Raw genomic sequence first — 16017 nt, 5'->3', positions numbered from 1 at the left:
CTGCCACGATTATTCTCTTAGTGATTAATCTGTTGATTAATCAATTAATAAAGAAGGAATTTGGATCTGCAAATTCATTTTTCTTTTAACATATCAACGAACTGATGCAAATAAATCCCAATAGATTGATATTATCGACTAAATCGATTAGTATGATTAATCCCTATTTTATACTTTGTCGTACGACAGTGTTGTGCAAAGAAATTGCCAATCCACAAGCTCACAACGAGTAGTGCTGCAACGTGTTATGAGCTTGTAGATCTGCTATTTTTGCTATTTTTGTTATTTGAAAAATCTGCTTTTTATTAAAATTGATTATCGATACTTTTTTGAATAATTGATTAGTTAACTGTTGCAAGTGGCTTAAGTTCCTGTATCAAATGATATGGCGTGATTTATATTCGATTTCACTTCCAACCACCCATTGCTCTGTGTACGATAGCAACTGGAGTTCATGCACACTCCCCACCAGTATTTGCTCATCAGCAGCCCCCCTGCTCAAGAGGTTCGATTCCAAACTGCCAGAAAACTTTATGGCAGCACCTTTGCATTCCAGTGAGTAAAATTCTTGTTTGTGACACATACTGTACAGTACATGAATGCATAATCATGTCTGTCCTCCTGCACTCCACACATATTCAATCCATAATCAATACAATCATTCATCTGTTCAGTCTTTCATCTGTTTCTGTCTCTCTCTTCAGTGGCTCCCACATTGAAAATTGGCATTCGATACTCAGAAATGGGCTAGTCAATGCCTCCTACACAAAGTTGCAGGTATGAAAAGGACGCATGTATTCACAGCCTGGGTATGAAAAGTACAAATGTATTCGCAGCCAAAGGGTCAGTTTAATAGATATGGTGTTCAGGTTTTTTGTTTTTTTATAAGTAGGCGGTTCACACGCTTGAAATCACATGAGGTTTCAGAGGCAAGCATCTTAACCAGTAATTGACAGGCACCAACATATTTATAATGATGATTTGAACAGACAAAATAATAGTGTTCAGTTAGGCTTTTTAACCCTGAATTTGCTCAACTTAAAGATGGTTCATGCACTCATCATTCACTCTTGTATTCTTTCTTATTTAAGCTTCATGGGGCTAAATATGGAAAAGGCATCTATTTAAGCCCCATCTCCAGCATATCCTTTGGATATTCGGGTAAGAATGCACACACAAGCTTTTTGCTACATTCCCTGAAACTGAGTATCTCTGTTAATTTGCAGTTTGTAAAAGCCTTCCCCCCTCTATTCTCAGACATGGGTAAAGGGCAACAACAAATTCCTTCCAAAGAAGAACTTATCAACAAATATGACCGAAACAACACAATCAAGCAGGTACAGTGTGCACTCGTATCGTACACTCAAACTCCTACACTGTCCTACATAACAATGATCTCAGCCTCACTGATCTCATCTTGCATTCAATCTAGGAGCGGCCAGGACAAGCCAGATTCCTTCAGGACAGGAATCTGAACTGCATCGCACTCTGTGAGGGTAAATAGGCAGTGCCGGTTTAGACTCCACAGGGGCCCTAAGCAGGATACAGGAAAGGGGGCGAAAAAAGACGCGGGTAAAAAAAGACGAAAAAAAAAAAAAGAAAGACGCGGTTAGGCGGTCCCCCCTACGCAACCTGCGTAGTGTGCGTATAGGGTGGACCGACTCTGTAAATAGGCTTTAAAAATAACGACACTCCTTAACCACTTCAACCCTGGCGTCCCTATTTTAGGCATGTTTGAAAATGTTGACAGGACAGTAGGCTGACAGGAAATGGGGAGAGAGATGGGGGGGTGACACGCAGCAAAGGTCGCCTAGGTGCCAAGATGGTTACACCAGCCGTCGGGGCCTTTATCATTATTATTATTATTATTATTATTTGATTTTTTTAATATATTAATTTTTATTGTTGTTTTTATAAGACATGACATCAACAAGACATAACAAGACAAACAAACACCAGACTATAATGCATTTTAAACATGAGTGTAGTTAACCTATCATAATGAGGTACTGCATAGGCAAACAATACAACAGACTACAATACAACAGTTGGACACATTAATAATTGAACTTGTACAAAACAGAGCAGTCACACAACAGAGTCGAGATGACCCTGTGATAGGACCCCATATTTATTCAAAGGTTGCCAGACTGTCCTGTTTGTTGCAACGCAGCCTCTCCAGGTGTATCAGTGATATGAACTCATTAAGCCATCTGGTAAAACAAGGAGCAGTGGAAATCTTCCACTCTGTTAAAATAATTCTCTTTGCTACCAGTGTACCAAGCATAAGAGTCTGCTGGACAGAGTACGGCAGAGCGAGAGAAGCTTCGGAGCAACCAAACAAGGCAGTTAGTGCATCAGGTTCGATATGAAAACATATACTCTGCTGTACGAAGCAAAACATTTTTGCCAGAATAAAACGATCCTTGGGCAAGACCAGAAAGTGTGACCCAACGTGCCCTTGGAGATGTTGCATCTGTCACAAGTATCGGAAGCAGTTTTTTCATTTTAACCTTTTTTTTTTTTTTTATATATAAAGTTTAACACTGCTTTATCACAAATTGCACTTCCATGGCTTTGTCTCATAAAATGATTATGTTATTCATATCATTAACAGTTATAACTTCAAAGGATCTTCAAAAACATGGGAACATATGGATGTGCCCGATATCCGACCATGTGTGTACACGGTTCTTCTTTGTGTAAGTACAGTACACAACATGAGACAGCAGAGAAAACATAATATCCGCCACTTCCATCAGATAACGGACCAATCAGCGTCTCTCTTTCAGTGCCTTCTACTTTTGTCTCTCTCAGGTATGAGAACGGGCGGATAGGAGACACCAGTGTCAACACTCAGGACCCCAGGATAGAGAGGGAGATTATGCAAGTTATTGCAAAGACGCCTTGCTGAGAAAATATGTGTATGCATAATGTATGTATGGACAGACAGACACACATGCACATGAACACTCGCACGCGGCCAGACAGACATATGCCAACATGCACATATGCGCCTTCTCCTTATACCTCCTGGAATGCACGCTCACACACACACGCACACGCACACGCACACGCACACGCACACGCACACGCACATGCACATGTCCAATTATGGTCTCATGATATTTGTCCATGACTCATGTTGTGAATTACATTTTGCATGTTAACCAAATCAAACGATCATGCAAACACTGGTCAGAGAGGCTGTTAGGTTCATTGTGCTTATCTTCTTTACTCTCTCTCTCTGGCATGCCTTGACTGTCCGTCCTTTGATGTCATGCCATATCTATAAATAGGCCAATCACAAGAGGCAACTCTCGAGGTACTATTGTATTGACATTTAGATGGATGTGGAGGGATCTTGTGTTTTGTCTTTTTTGTCTGTCATCATTTGACAGTCATGGAAATGCTGCTTCTGTCTTAACTTTTGTGTGCTATCTTGTTTTGCAATGTGCATGTGGTTTATTCTGTAACATTGTCTACTCACAGTTGTACAACTTCACATACAGTATGTGTAGGATTTATACAAAGGTTTTTTTGTCAGGGTTTAGATGCTTTTGTTATTTGGAAGTAGAACCCTTAGCACTTTGTTAGGTCTGACAAAGATCCACCATGGATATAAACATCGTCATATATGATCAATAAAGATGTCTAGGCTATATCTCTGTGAGCACTTCCAAATCATGGGGATATGTGCCCCAGTGCTCAACCTGGTTTGCAAAAAATGTTTTACAGTTGTGCATTTTTTTTAAATCAAGATTTGTATTGCATGTTGATGCTGGTCAATAATCAAAGTCTCACATCTGTCAGGAGAACACTGTCAGGAAAACATGACTAAACTGGAGCCTGCAACTGCCTTGTTGACCTTGGCCTTTGAACCAGGTTAGAAATGGATCTGGCCAGCTCATGTTATCTGTGTGCTTTACTTTAGAAGGTAGTGGACTAGTGGTGACCAAGAATCCTCTCTATGGGGGGCCCGCTGGCCTAGCGGTCCAGGCGCATACCACATAGGCTGGTAATCCAGCTTGACAGCTTGACAGTGTGTTGCGGGTTCGACTCCCTAACCCGACGACCTTTGCTGCGTGTCACCATTTCCTGTCAGCCTACTTTCCTTTCCTATCAATAAAGGCAGAAAAAGCCTAAAAGAATAACTTTAAAAAACAAGAATCCTCTCTATGAGCAGTGTCATTCCTACCACAAATTCTCCAGAACCCACAGGCCTATATGTCATGTCAACAAACTATCATTTGTCATTATTCTCTATAGTGTCTAAAAACATGTGAATAATATCCAGTATAGGGTAGTGATGTGAATGCATCATCATCAGAACCATATACAATAATCGATGTGTATTGTATTTATTAGTTCATTTATAGCTCATACACGTTTAAGGTTGAGTGAAATGTCGCCATTGTACACAAGAGGGTGGCATAGAGCTGTCACTGTCATCTGTCACCTATTAATGGGCATTCACCTTTCACTGGCTGCTCACTCAAGCTCCAACAAGCCAGGTTAAATAAACCACAAAACTATTCAGCTTGACACAGGTGCTCACTCAGGCTGGCTGGCTCTATTATTAACACGTTCAGAATAATCCAATAGTCTAGCATCCCTGACCACTTGCTGTCAAGTAACTCATGTCAAACAGCATTGAAAGACTGTATAGTACAGCGACAACAGATTCTAACAAAAAGAGGAGGATTAAAAAGCCTGGTGGACAGAGGAACACTCCTCATTATGGAAGACTGTGCTCAGCAGAGAATGATTGGACATCTTGCCCTCCTGGCTTATAGAGTAATTACAAACCTCTGTGACGTATGAATCAGTGAATGAAATGACGAGTTGTTACAAGCTTTGAGGCAGAAACTGCACAATAGAACAGTTCACAGGTTCCATAAAAAAAAACAGCTTCTCTCTTGTCTTGAGAGAACAAGATGTATATCCGTAAAATACCACAGTTGATGTTAAAAAGGCAATGGTAATACAAATTTCAGTTATTTCACAATGAATCTCCTTATCAAAGTTATAGCAGTTGTTAAATTCCAAATGGAACTAAAAAAAAAAACATCTAAATCTCATTCAGTATTTTAAAGTGCAAATCTTTAGAAAATATATTGTTTTAAGTGTCAAACCATCTGGTTCCATGTAGACCTTCTTCTGTATGATCCTTTTTTAATCAACCTGATGACATTTTATTTCATAAGCTATTTAATAACCAGTTACCACACTTTTTTCGTATACCCTTAATCTGTCAAATAAAAGGAAGAGCAATACCATTAATCACCTTCATATAATCTTTAAGAGGCATGCAATTCTAAACCTTTTCTTGTTTGTTAAAAAACAACAGGAACACTCATCATACCTACTCATGCATCTAGCGTTTTCTGGGTCAAACCCAGTAGACTATGTGCTGAGAGGTGCAGAACTGTGGTGCTGATACAGCCCGAAGATAGACATTTATCAAATGTCATATGGCTCTCTGATGATAATGTGGGGTATTATAGCTGTCCTAAAAAGCCATAATATCCATAAAACTGTTTTCAAATGGTGTCCTTATATTTGGACCAAAAATAAAAACAGTTAAATTAAAATAAATAATTGTTTCAACTACATGCCTCATTAAATCACTTAATCAGCCGTACCCTTCAAGCAAGAGAAATTCAATTCTCTATTAAAGCCAGGGGTCTTCAACGTTTTTCAACATGAAACAGGGACCCCCACTACCTATTGTATAAAATTGTGTTGCAACTTTTTCATACATTTCATAGACAGCTTCAAAGACTTATTTGACAGCACTGTCATCAATGTATGTTGGATTCATGTTAATGTGTATTTTCAGACATTTAACCACTTAAACCCTCAATACTTAGTAAACTTGAGCTTTCACTGTGTACTAATAGTCTGCTCTTTTCCCCCTCCACACCAAATCTCTTTGCCAAAAACGAGTAGCATCCCTCAGAATAGGGACGCTAGGGCTCAAGTGGTTGAGCAACCGCATTGTTGACCTTGGCCCTTGAACCATGTTAGGAATGGATCTGCATTACAGGCCAGCTCATGTTATCTGTGTGCTTTACCATAAGACGGTAGTGGTGACCAAGAATCCCCTCTATGGGGGGCCCGCTGACCTAGCGGTCCAGGCGCATACCACATAGGCTGGCAATCCAGCTTGACAGTGTGTTGCGGGTTCGACTCCCGAACCCGACGACCTTTCCTGCGTGTCACCCCCCTGTCTCTCTCTCCATTTCCTGTCAGCCTACTTTCCTATCAATAAAGGCAGAAAAAGCCTAAAAGAATAACTTTAAAAAACAAGAATCCTCATATATGAGCAGTGTCATTCCTACCACAAATTCTCCAGAACCCACAGGCCTGTATGTCATGTCAACAAACTATCATTTGTCATTATTCTCTATAGTGTCTAAAAATGAATTGGGTAAAAACATGTGAATAATATCCAGTACAGGGTAGTGATATGAATGCATCATCATCAGAACCATATACAATAATCGATGTGTATTGTATTTATTAGTTCATTTATAGCTCACACACGTTTAAGGTTGAGTGAAATGTCGCCATTGTACACAAGAGGGTGGCATAGAGCTGTCAGTGTCATCTGTCACCTATTAATGGGCATGCACCTTTCACTGGCTGCTCACTCAAGCTCCAACAAGCCAGGTTAAATAAACCACAAAACTATTCAGCTTGACACAGGTGCTCACTCAGGCTGGCTGGCTCTATTATTAACACGTTCAGAATAATCCAATAGTCTAGCATCCCTGACCACTTGCTGTCAAGTAACTCATGTCAAACAGCATTGAAAGACTGTATAGTACAGCGACAACAGATTCTAACAAAAAGAGGAGGATTAAAAAGCCTGGTGGACAGAGGAACACTCCTCATTATGGAAGACTGTGCTCAGCAGAGAATGATTGGACATCTTACCCTCCTGGCTTATAGAGTAATTACAAACCTCTGTGACGTATGAATCAGTGAATGAAATGACAAGTTGTTACAAGCTTTGAGGCAGAAACTGCACAATAGAACAGTTCACAGGTTCCATAAAAAAAACAGCTTCTCTCTTGTCTTGAGAGAACAAGATGTATATCCGTAAAATACCACAGTTGATGTTAAAAAGGCAATGGTAATACAAATTTCAGTTATTTCACAATGAATCTCCTTATCAAAGTTATAGCAGTTGTTAAATTCCAAATGGAACTAAAAAAAACATCTAAATCTCATTCAGTATTTTAAAGTGCAAATCTTTAGAAAAGATATTGTTTTAAGTGTCAAACCATCTGGTTCCATGTAGACCTTCTTCTGTATGATCCTTTTTTTAATCAACCTGATGACATTTTATTTCATAAGCTATTTAATAACCAGTTACCACACTTTTTTCGTATACCCTTAATCTGTCAAATAAAAGGAAGAGCAATACCATTAATCACCTTCATATAATCTTTAAGAGGCATGCAATTCTAAACCTTTTCTTGTTTGTTAAAAAACAACAAGAACACTCATCATACCAACTCATGCATCTAGCGTTTTCTGGGTCAAACCCAGTAGACTATGTGCTGAGAGGTGCAGAACTGTGGTGCTGATACAGCCCGAAGATAGACATTTATCAAATGTCATATGGCTCTCTGATGATAATGTGGGGTATTATAGCTGTCCTAAAAAGCCATAATATCCATAAAACTGTTTTCAAATGGTGTCCTTATATGTGGACCAAAAATAAAAACAGTTAAATTAAAATAAATAATTGTTTCAACTACATGCCTCATTAAATCACTTAATCAGCCGTACCCTTCAAGCAAGAGAAATTCAATTCTCTATTAAAGCCAGGGGTCTTCAATGTTTTTCAACATGAAACAGGGACCCCCACTACCTATTGTATAAAATTGTGTTGCAACTTTTTCATACATTTGACAGCTTCAAAGACTTATTTGACAGCACTGTCATCAATGTATGTTGGATTCATGTTAATGTGTATTTTCAGACATTTAACCACTTAAACCCTCAATACTAAGTAAACTTGAGCTTTCACTGTATACTAATAGTCTGCTCTTTTCCCCCTCCACACCAAATCTCTTTGCCAAAAACGAGTAGCATCCCTCAGAATAGGGACGCTAGGGCTCAAGTGGTTAATGTGTTTTAAAAAAAACATTTGATGCCCCCCCTGTAGTAATTCTGAATATCCCCTTGGGGTCTCAGACCCCCTGTTGAAGACCCCTGCTCTAATCCCTTTTAGAGTTTTAAGTGCCTTTCTCCAAAACCCAACAAATCATACATTAGTGAATGCAGTGTGCACCTTTAAGTGAATTCTGTTCCAGCTCTGCATGTCACTCTTATCTCCATATAAAGAGGTCGCTGATCTCATCAGTATGTTCCCATATGGGCATGCATGGAACTGACTGATTTGTTTGAGTCTGATGCCATGATGACAACACGTTGAGGTTAGACAACACACTCCATATTTGGGCGTAGCTGCATTGGGAACTCCTTATATGGTTATGGCTGAGTCATATAGTGACATGGGCGTGATGATGTGGTCCGCTGGCCCACCCGCCCAGCTGGTCCTGCCTTTAACCAATTTTAATATGCAATTTTATTTTTGTATTTATTTTAAATTAGTTATGTACGGGGAAAGAACAAAAGACAAATGTAGGCCTACTTAAGACAGTTAACGGTCATTGTATATGCATGTATCTGTCAAATTAATAAATACGTATTAGAAAAGAAAGACACACATTTGAGTTGATTTGATTTGATTTAGATTAGCCTACATTACATTACATCCCAACCCAGGCCTATGAATTCCTGCATTGTTGGCAATCCTACAACTGCATGTCATATTTGCGTGTGTGTGTGTGTGTGTGTGTGTGTGTGTGTGTGTGTGTGTGTGTGTGTGTGTGTGTGTGTGTGTGTGTGTGTGTGTGTGTGTGTGTGTGTGTGTGCGTGCGTAGAAGTATGACTATGTAAGCTTTACTGTACACATGCGCAGTGGGGCGGTTGTGTACGTGCGCTCTATCTGAGTCTCCTCCAGTACCCATACAGCAGGGTCGTGTCCCCTTTAGTTCTGTTCAGCTGACTTTACCCAACATGTTCAGAGCTGCCGTCCGACTCTCGGTCTCCGGCGTCCGGAGTTTAACGCGTGTCCAGCCAGGATGTCAAGGTAGGCGATGTGAACGCTTCTTAATTTATTACTTCGTCCCATTTATTTAATACTTTAAAGTTGAGACGTATGGGGACGCAAATCAAAGCCACTGTTAGCATGCTAACACTAGCAGCCAGCTGCCGGCCGTTGGCTGTCAGGGGCTCATGCTAGTGTTAGCATGCTAACAGTAGCCTGATGGTTGCTATCATGCTACAGTTGCATTATAAATGCTTTCTACACAGTCAGGTTAATTTAGTTTGACTTTGTGCTGCCTGTCGTCCCTCTGGTTGACTGTTACCAGCCTATGTTCAATTTGTAATGTTGTTTTTTAATGTGTGTCCTTGCCATGACCCACTTGACAGGCCCTGGCCCTGTGTGTGGCTAACTGGCTAGGTAGCAGGTACAGTAGATCAATGGTTCTCAAACTTTTACATTTCAAGGTCTCCCCTTAACTCTTGACAGTGTTCAAATGGAACCAAATGGACCATTTGGTTCCATTTGTACACTGTCAGAGTTACATACTTGTAAGGGTCCGTTTAGAACCCTCTAAAGGAAGAGAGTCCCTGAAATCCACTTTGAGAACCACTGCAGTAGATGAAGGCTATGTTGTGTAGACAGTAGACACGACTAGAGCCATAGATCCTTTTATATAGAGCTTAGTCTTAGTATAGGTTATAGCAATATAGCCTGTATTAGAGCAATAGAAACTGTATGAAGCGTCTCCAAATCACAAGTTGAATATAAGTTGTCGTGTTGTTCAACTCTGTACTGCATAACCAGGTCATATCGGGGCACTGGCGACAGTCCAACACGAATCCATTCCTAGGCAGTAACAACCATGATTTCAGTCAGATACCCATGACTGTATGCTGTTAAGCCCTTATTTGATAGATTAGCCTACATTAGATGTCACTTTAAATAAAGCTGGGCATTGTGACAGGTCTTATGTTGACATGTGTTGTCATTATTTACTTAAATCAGACTTATGTAAAACACAAGGTAAAGTGAAAGCTGATTTGGTGTGTGTTTTCCCTTACTTTTATTGGCGCACTCTTACTGAAATGTTCATGCCATTCTCTAATGGGGTCATGCAATAATGCAGTACAATGTTGAGCCATACTTTGACTGTGCAGTGTGCACTGCTTGCACCTCTTATTTAGTTAACACTAGGTGCCACTGTAAGTACGTTTCAACAATTTTCAACCTGTTAACTGACTGACCCGTTTTCATCTTGTAGCTCCAATGGCTTTGAGGTGTTACTCACATGGGAAGCAAGAGACAGATGAAGAGTTTGATGCCCGTTGGGTAACCTATTTCAACAAGCCAGACATTGATGCTTGGGAACTGAGAAAAGGTCTGTATGACGAATTACTGTCTGTATGACTAAGAATATAAAGTACTAGTTAGCCTACATATTACAAGAAGGTAATACTAATTGTGTCTGGTGTGCTTAAGGTTTTTTATGTTATGTTTGCCATTTGAGGAGGTGGTAAAAGTAGATGAAAGATGTTGATATTGTCATTTGTTTAACTGATTTCTGTGGTTCCTTCTTTCAGGAATGAACACGTTGATCGGTTATGATTTGGTACCTGAACCAAAGATTCTCGAGGCAGCACTTAGAGCTTGTCGGAGGTTAGATGACTTGGCCAGTGCTATCCGAATCTTGGAAGCTGTCAAGGTGAGAGAGAAAAGTTGTATATATCTAGATATTATAGATCTATATATATATATATGGCTGTTATTCATTATCATTATCACGCATCATACATGTAGTATTGTAGTATGGCTGTAGCTTAGTCTGGGTAGAGAGGCTGTCTGTCTGATAATCAGAAGGTCACCGGTTCGCCTCCCAGTCTGCCCATACGCATCGAACGCTCATCTAAGCATCTGGGTGAAGCTGAGCTTGTAGATTGTCTATTTATTTTTTTTACATTTTTGAACCGGACTTTTGGCTAAAGAAAATTAAGTTTGTTTGTGTATTTTTATATATATTTTCTTGTTCATTGTACAATTCAAGTTAAATTCTCTCTCACTCACTCACACACACACACACACACACACACACACACACACACACACACACACACACACCACGGTCCCAGAGCAGTTCAAAATTAAAATGTTACCTGTCAGAAAGTGAATGATAATGTAGACCATCCCAAAAATATATTTTATTTAACTACACTGCTCAAAAAAATAAAGGGAACACTTTGATCCCTTAATTCTTTTGAGTTTTTCGTTAGCAGTATGTACACAGTTCATGAAAAAACTCAAAAGAATTAAGGGATCAAAGTGTTCCCTTTATTTTTTTGAGCAGTATAGTTAATTCATGTATGTATTCTTTTTTTTGTCTGTGAAATATACTTGGGCAATCCTTTTTATATTCATACCGTGATTCATGGCCACTAAAAAGTGCTGATAGAAGATTTGATTACCAGGGAATGATGGGAGTAGGACAGGGTGTGGGTGTCATATACTGTAAAGATTTACCATGCACAAGTGTTGGGGGAACTACAGTAATGATTGCGGATGACATAGGAGGCAGCCATAGCTAGGCCAGGCCAGCAATGTGTCGATGTGTGTCCCTGAGCAAGACTCTTAACCCGGAATTGCTCCCCGAGCGCCTTAGAATGGCTGCTCACTACTAGGAGCACCTAGTAGTTATAGGATGGGTAAATGCAGAGGACGAATTTTATGTGCATATATACTGTATACATTTACAGTGACAAAAAACACCCCAAGGGGTGGGGACAAAATTCTTATTAACTTGTTTGAGACTGAGAAGACTAGTGGCAAGTTGACCTTTTATTGAAAGAGTTTAATAAAAGACAATTTTTGGAGAAAATTAGCCTGTGTCACAGCACGGACGACTGGCTTTAGTGTCAAAGTACATTTTTACCTCTTGTATTTGCGGATCAGTTTTACACAGATGCCTATCACTTACACACCCCATGAAGCCTTGAATTCATGGAGTTTTTTTTTTTTTGTCGCATTCCTAAGCCAATAATTTGATTACTGGCGGAAAGATGCTAATGATTCCGGTAGGAGACTCAAAGTAGTCTCCTACCGGAAATAAACCTGGTCATCAAATTATTGGCTCAGGATTGCGTCAAAAACAAAAAAATCTCGGGTGAACTATCCCTTTAAATACTCAGGTCTTGAGCACAGGTCATTATTTTGGTAAGTAGAGTCATGGAGAACGGTCTGAGATGCGAGGTGTTGATCCATGGAAAGGAGAGTCCCAGTCCCAGGGAGATTACTTTTCACCCCAAATACATATTTTAATGTCCCCTGGATGACAGGACCTTGTAAGTTTTGAGCCCTGGTCAAAATGTTGGTAATAGGTGGTCTAGGACTCTCCAACATTGGGATCAGCGTCAAACCTAAACATTGGTTGGGCATTTATGTTGATTGTATTAGAAATATAATTTACTGCAATTTTTTTCAGGACAAGACAGGCCCCCACAAAGAGATCTACCCATACCTGCTTCAAGAACTGCGGCCAACACTAGATGAACTTGGAATCTCCACCCCTGAAGAACTGGGCATTGACAAAGTATAGCAGGGTAGGTATTACATTTTACTACAATGTATTATTTTGTTTACTACATAGTAGTATTCTCAGAAGTGTTACATATATCTCACTCTTAACTGAAATTCTCATGTCTCTCTTACAGTTCTCAAACAGCTATGGACACCATGGACATTGGACATGGAAACCTTGTACTTAAATCTTTGCCTCGTATAATGATATGTGTGATATTTAATTTGGCCTTTATTAAGTTCTTTTGCTTGTAAAATATTGACGAACCTAATAAAGGAAAAACTTATATTGATTGAGTGTTGTATTAATGTTTTGAGGTAATTAAGTTTTGTTGCAGCTGACACCTGTTCTAAAAGCTGCAGTATACATAAAGTAGACTATACTGTAGGTCACATGACGCACATTTTGGACCTTGCAACTGTAACGGGGCATGTATAATTGTGAGGGTAATAACTTATTTTGCCACCAGAGAGCAGCATTTTAGTATGAATGTAAATATAAATCACTTAACCTGTATTTCATTCTGAAATCTATGTGACATGTTTTCATTTCAGGGAAAATGTATATGATGGTAATAAAAATGTTTAAAGGTACATGTATATGAGTTATAGGTTTATTATCACCAAGGTACAAATAAGTACTGTATGACTATATTATTCAGCTTAATGTTATATTTTATGGCTGTCTAACCCAATTTTGTTAGGTGAAAGTATAACAACTTTAATTTGAATATTTGCATTTAACTTTTATGGGTTATACAAACTTGGGTCATTTTAGCTCTTGTTTCAATTAGTGTGATGACAACAATACCACACACAATTGCAAACTTTACCCCCTCCCACACAAAGATTTGAGAATGCTATGTTATGTCATAAAAAAATGCTTATACTGACCTCTTACACCCGAGTGAAAGAGATTACTTACCAGTTCTATTCATTTCTGTACACAGTAGGTTCAACAAGCTTCAGTGTAATCAGGAATGTATTTGGAGATGTGAGTAGTAACTAGTTTGACTTAAACAGTAGCCTAAACCTGCATCTCAATAATATTACGTTTTTGACATGAACCTGATATTAGTAAAATAATCAGAAGTTATGTTGGTAGATTATGAAAGACAATTTATACTGGTGCACCTCTGCTCTGTGAGGTTTTCTTAAAAGCCCCCCACTTCTCAACCCTTTATAAACTATTTGAAAATATACAACCACCCTCAAAAGAAAATTGGTTGGTTTGCAAGACAAAGCCTTGAAACCCACCTCTTCAGACTCCACCACCTCAATCCCTAACACTGACCACTCCTTGTCACCTTTTTTTATGCTAGTTATACTATGCAGTCTGCAGATATTTGGTTAGCCTTCTTGTTCACCTTTTTGTTATTTAGATTTGCTTTGCTTTGCTTTGAAAAGAAAATCTTATTTAGAAAGCATGTTGTTTAGAAAGATGGTAGGTTTGATGTTTACCTGGTATCCTAGTAGGTTCTTTGGCGCACTTCATTGCAGTGGTGGAAAAAGTACTACATTTCTTAACTCAAGTAAAAGTATCAATACTGCTATGTAGAATCTGTTGCAAGTAAAAGTCCGGCAATCAAAATGTACTTAAAAGTACAAAAGTATATCAAAATATACAAATTAAAATAAAAAAATAAAAATTGTTATTGTGCAGACAAATGTCCCATTTCACAAGTTCAAAATGTATACAAATCTTTTGAAAATAGCAGATCTACAAGCTCCAAATGCATCTTATGGTGATGCATTGTGAGCTTGTAGATCGGCTATTTTCAAATAGCATATATATTGACTTTAAGTGGATAGTGTATGTTCAGTAATAAAAATCTAAATCTAAAAATTAACTATAGTAACTAAAGTTTTCAAATAATTGTAGTGGGGTAAAAGTATAATATTTGCCTGAGATGTAGTGGAGTAGAAGTAAAAGTAGTAGTAGTACTTGAGTAAATGTACATAGTTACTTTACACCACTGCTGCATTGTTCTCTTTGTACTCTACTTATGTGACTATTTACCCTGTGTTTGTTGACTACGGTTAATGCCACACTCTGAATTTGCACTTGTAAGTCGCTCTAGTCTGGATAATTGAGCGTCTGCGACTTGCCTTCAATGTAAAGTGAAACCTGACGAATCTGCCAAAGCAATTTCATTTGCTCCCATTTTGTGTATTCTAGCGACGCCAAGCTAATGACAACTGGCACCTGAAACAAACAACGGGCCTCTCCCTGTTTCACCCACAACACTGAACACAACTATCTCACTCTCCCCTGAGATGTTTAGCCGCCCTAGACATGGAAAGTCTGTCATTGATTATTAATGAATTAAGATGAAACCTCATACCACCAGACTCCGATATGTTTTGCATATCAGCAGAGTAAATAGTTGCAGCAACAACACAATTATTCAAAAAGAGTGTTTGTTAAGTTTTATAGGCCTATAGATTATAAAAACACAGGCCAGTCAGCCAGCTGTCCCCCTTCCCCCATTCTGCACTCCTGCCACAACTGCATTGCATTGACACACTGGCCGTTGACTTGAGGCCAACAACTCCTACAGACAGGCCAACTGACTAGTCTGAGACAACAGAAAGACAGACCACCACCACACAAAGCAATTCGTGAATTCAATTGATTTGAGTTTTAGAGAAAAGGCTAATAATAATAATTAGAATGTTCAAATCGTTGATGTAGGCTATATCTCCATGTGGAACATGCCCTCATCTCCATCTCCGAGCATCATGAAGCCTAGAAATGCAAATGTACCCTGGGTTCATTTGGTTACATTCACACTCTCAATTAAATTAACTTATTGAATAAAACGTTATGGTGGAGTAGAGTGAATGATACAATTAGCACATCTGCAGTGGTTGGAGGTGGTTTCGCTCCACACTCGTCCATTGAGAAATGTAGACCCTGGTGTCGGGTAGGAGTAGGACACCTACTGGTTGACAAGTAGTACTGCCTGAAGATCATCAGCACAATATCTCCAACAAATATCTCCAACAAAAAACGTTGTGAGCTTGTAGAACTGGTATTTTATTTTATACATTTGAAAACGTGGGACATTCTGCATAATGAGTAGCCTACTTTCTACTTTTGGTACTTTAAATACATTTTGATACCAATACTTTTGAACTTTTACTCAAATACATTTTTAATTCCGGACTATTACTTGTAACAGAGAATTTCTAAATTGTTATTGTTACTTTTACTTAAGTAAAAAAAAAAACACTGCGGAAATGTAATATTTTGGGGGTGAACATGTGGCCTTCTTTGATCCCTGCCTGCACCACACTACTGTGTGTGACTGTGAACT

At 38.9% G+C, this 16017-nt stretch overlaps 2 protein-coding genes across 2 annotated transcripts in view; both read left to right on the top strand.

Annotated features, from left to right (window-relative positions):
• The window catches only part of LOC311046912 (protein mono-ADP-ribosyltransferase PARP6-like), a gene marked incomplete at both ends in the record, with an annotated part of 9303 nt that extends 6389 nt beyond the window's left edge, over positions 1-2914 (top strand). The window contains 7 exons of the mRNA XM_084059491.1: positions 443-555; positions 705-777; positions 1092-1161; positions 1258-1337; positions 1433-1496; positions 2618-2702; positions 2818-2914. Of these exons, the coding sequence (XP_083915617.1) occupies positions 443-555; positions 705-777; positions 1092-1161; positions 1258-1337; positions 1433-1496; positions 2618-2702; positions 2818-2914 (582 nt within the window). The remainder of the gene's footprint in view (positions 1-442; positions 556-704; positions 778-1091; positions 1162-1257; positions 1338-1432; positions 1497-2617; positions 2703-2817) is intronic.
• Positions 2915-9014: 6100 nt separating this feature from the next.
• On the top strand, positions 9015-13291 carry cox5aa (cytochrome c oxidase subunit 5Aa). The gene is made up of 5 exons (XM_084059679.1): positions 9015-9172; positions 10392-10508; positions 10711-10832; positions 12603-12720; positions 12832-13291. The coding sequence occupies exons 1-4, from the start codon at positions 9100-9102 to the stop codon at positions 12714-12716; spliced, it is 426 nt and encodes a 141-aa protein (XP_083915805.1). The 5' UTR covers positions 9015-9099; the 3' UTR covers positions 12717-12720; positions 12832-13291.
• The last annotated feature ends 2726 nt before the right edge of the window (positions 13292-16017 follow it).

This window comes from Gymnoscopelus microlampas, assembly GCF_963454915.1.
Source record: "Gymnoscopelus microlampas genome assembly, chromosome: 6".
NCBI lineage: Eukaryota > Metazoa > Chordata > Actinopteri > Myctophiformes > Myctophidae > Gymnoscopelus > Gymnoscopelus microlampas.
Note: the sequence above shows the minus strand (reverse complement) of the source record. Positions and strands in the feature narration are given on the sequence as shown.

What these genes read in the sequence shown, in the direction of transcription:
- cox5aa (XM_084059679.1), top strand. Translation starts at nt 9,100, where the DNA reads ATGTTCAGAGCTGCCGTCCGACTCTCGGTCTCCGGCGTCCGGAGTTTA. An exon ending in TGTCCAGCCAGGATGTCAAG is followed by an intron (nt 9,173 to 10,391) that starts GTAGGCGATGTG and finishes TTCATCTTGTAG; the next exon opens with CTCCAATGGCTTTGAGGTGT. An exon ending in TGCTTGGGAACTGAGAAAAG is followed by an intron (nt 10,509 to 10,710) that starts GTCTGTATGACG and finishes TCCTTCTTTCAG; the next exon opens with GAATGAACACGTTGATCGGT.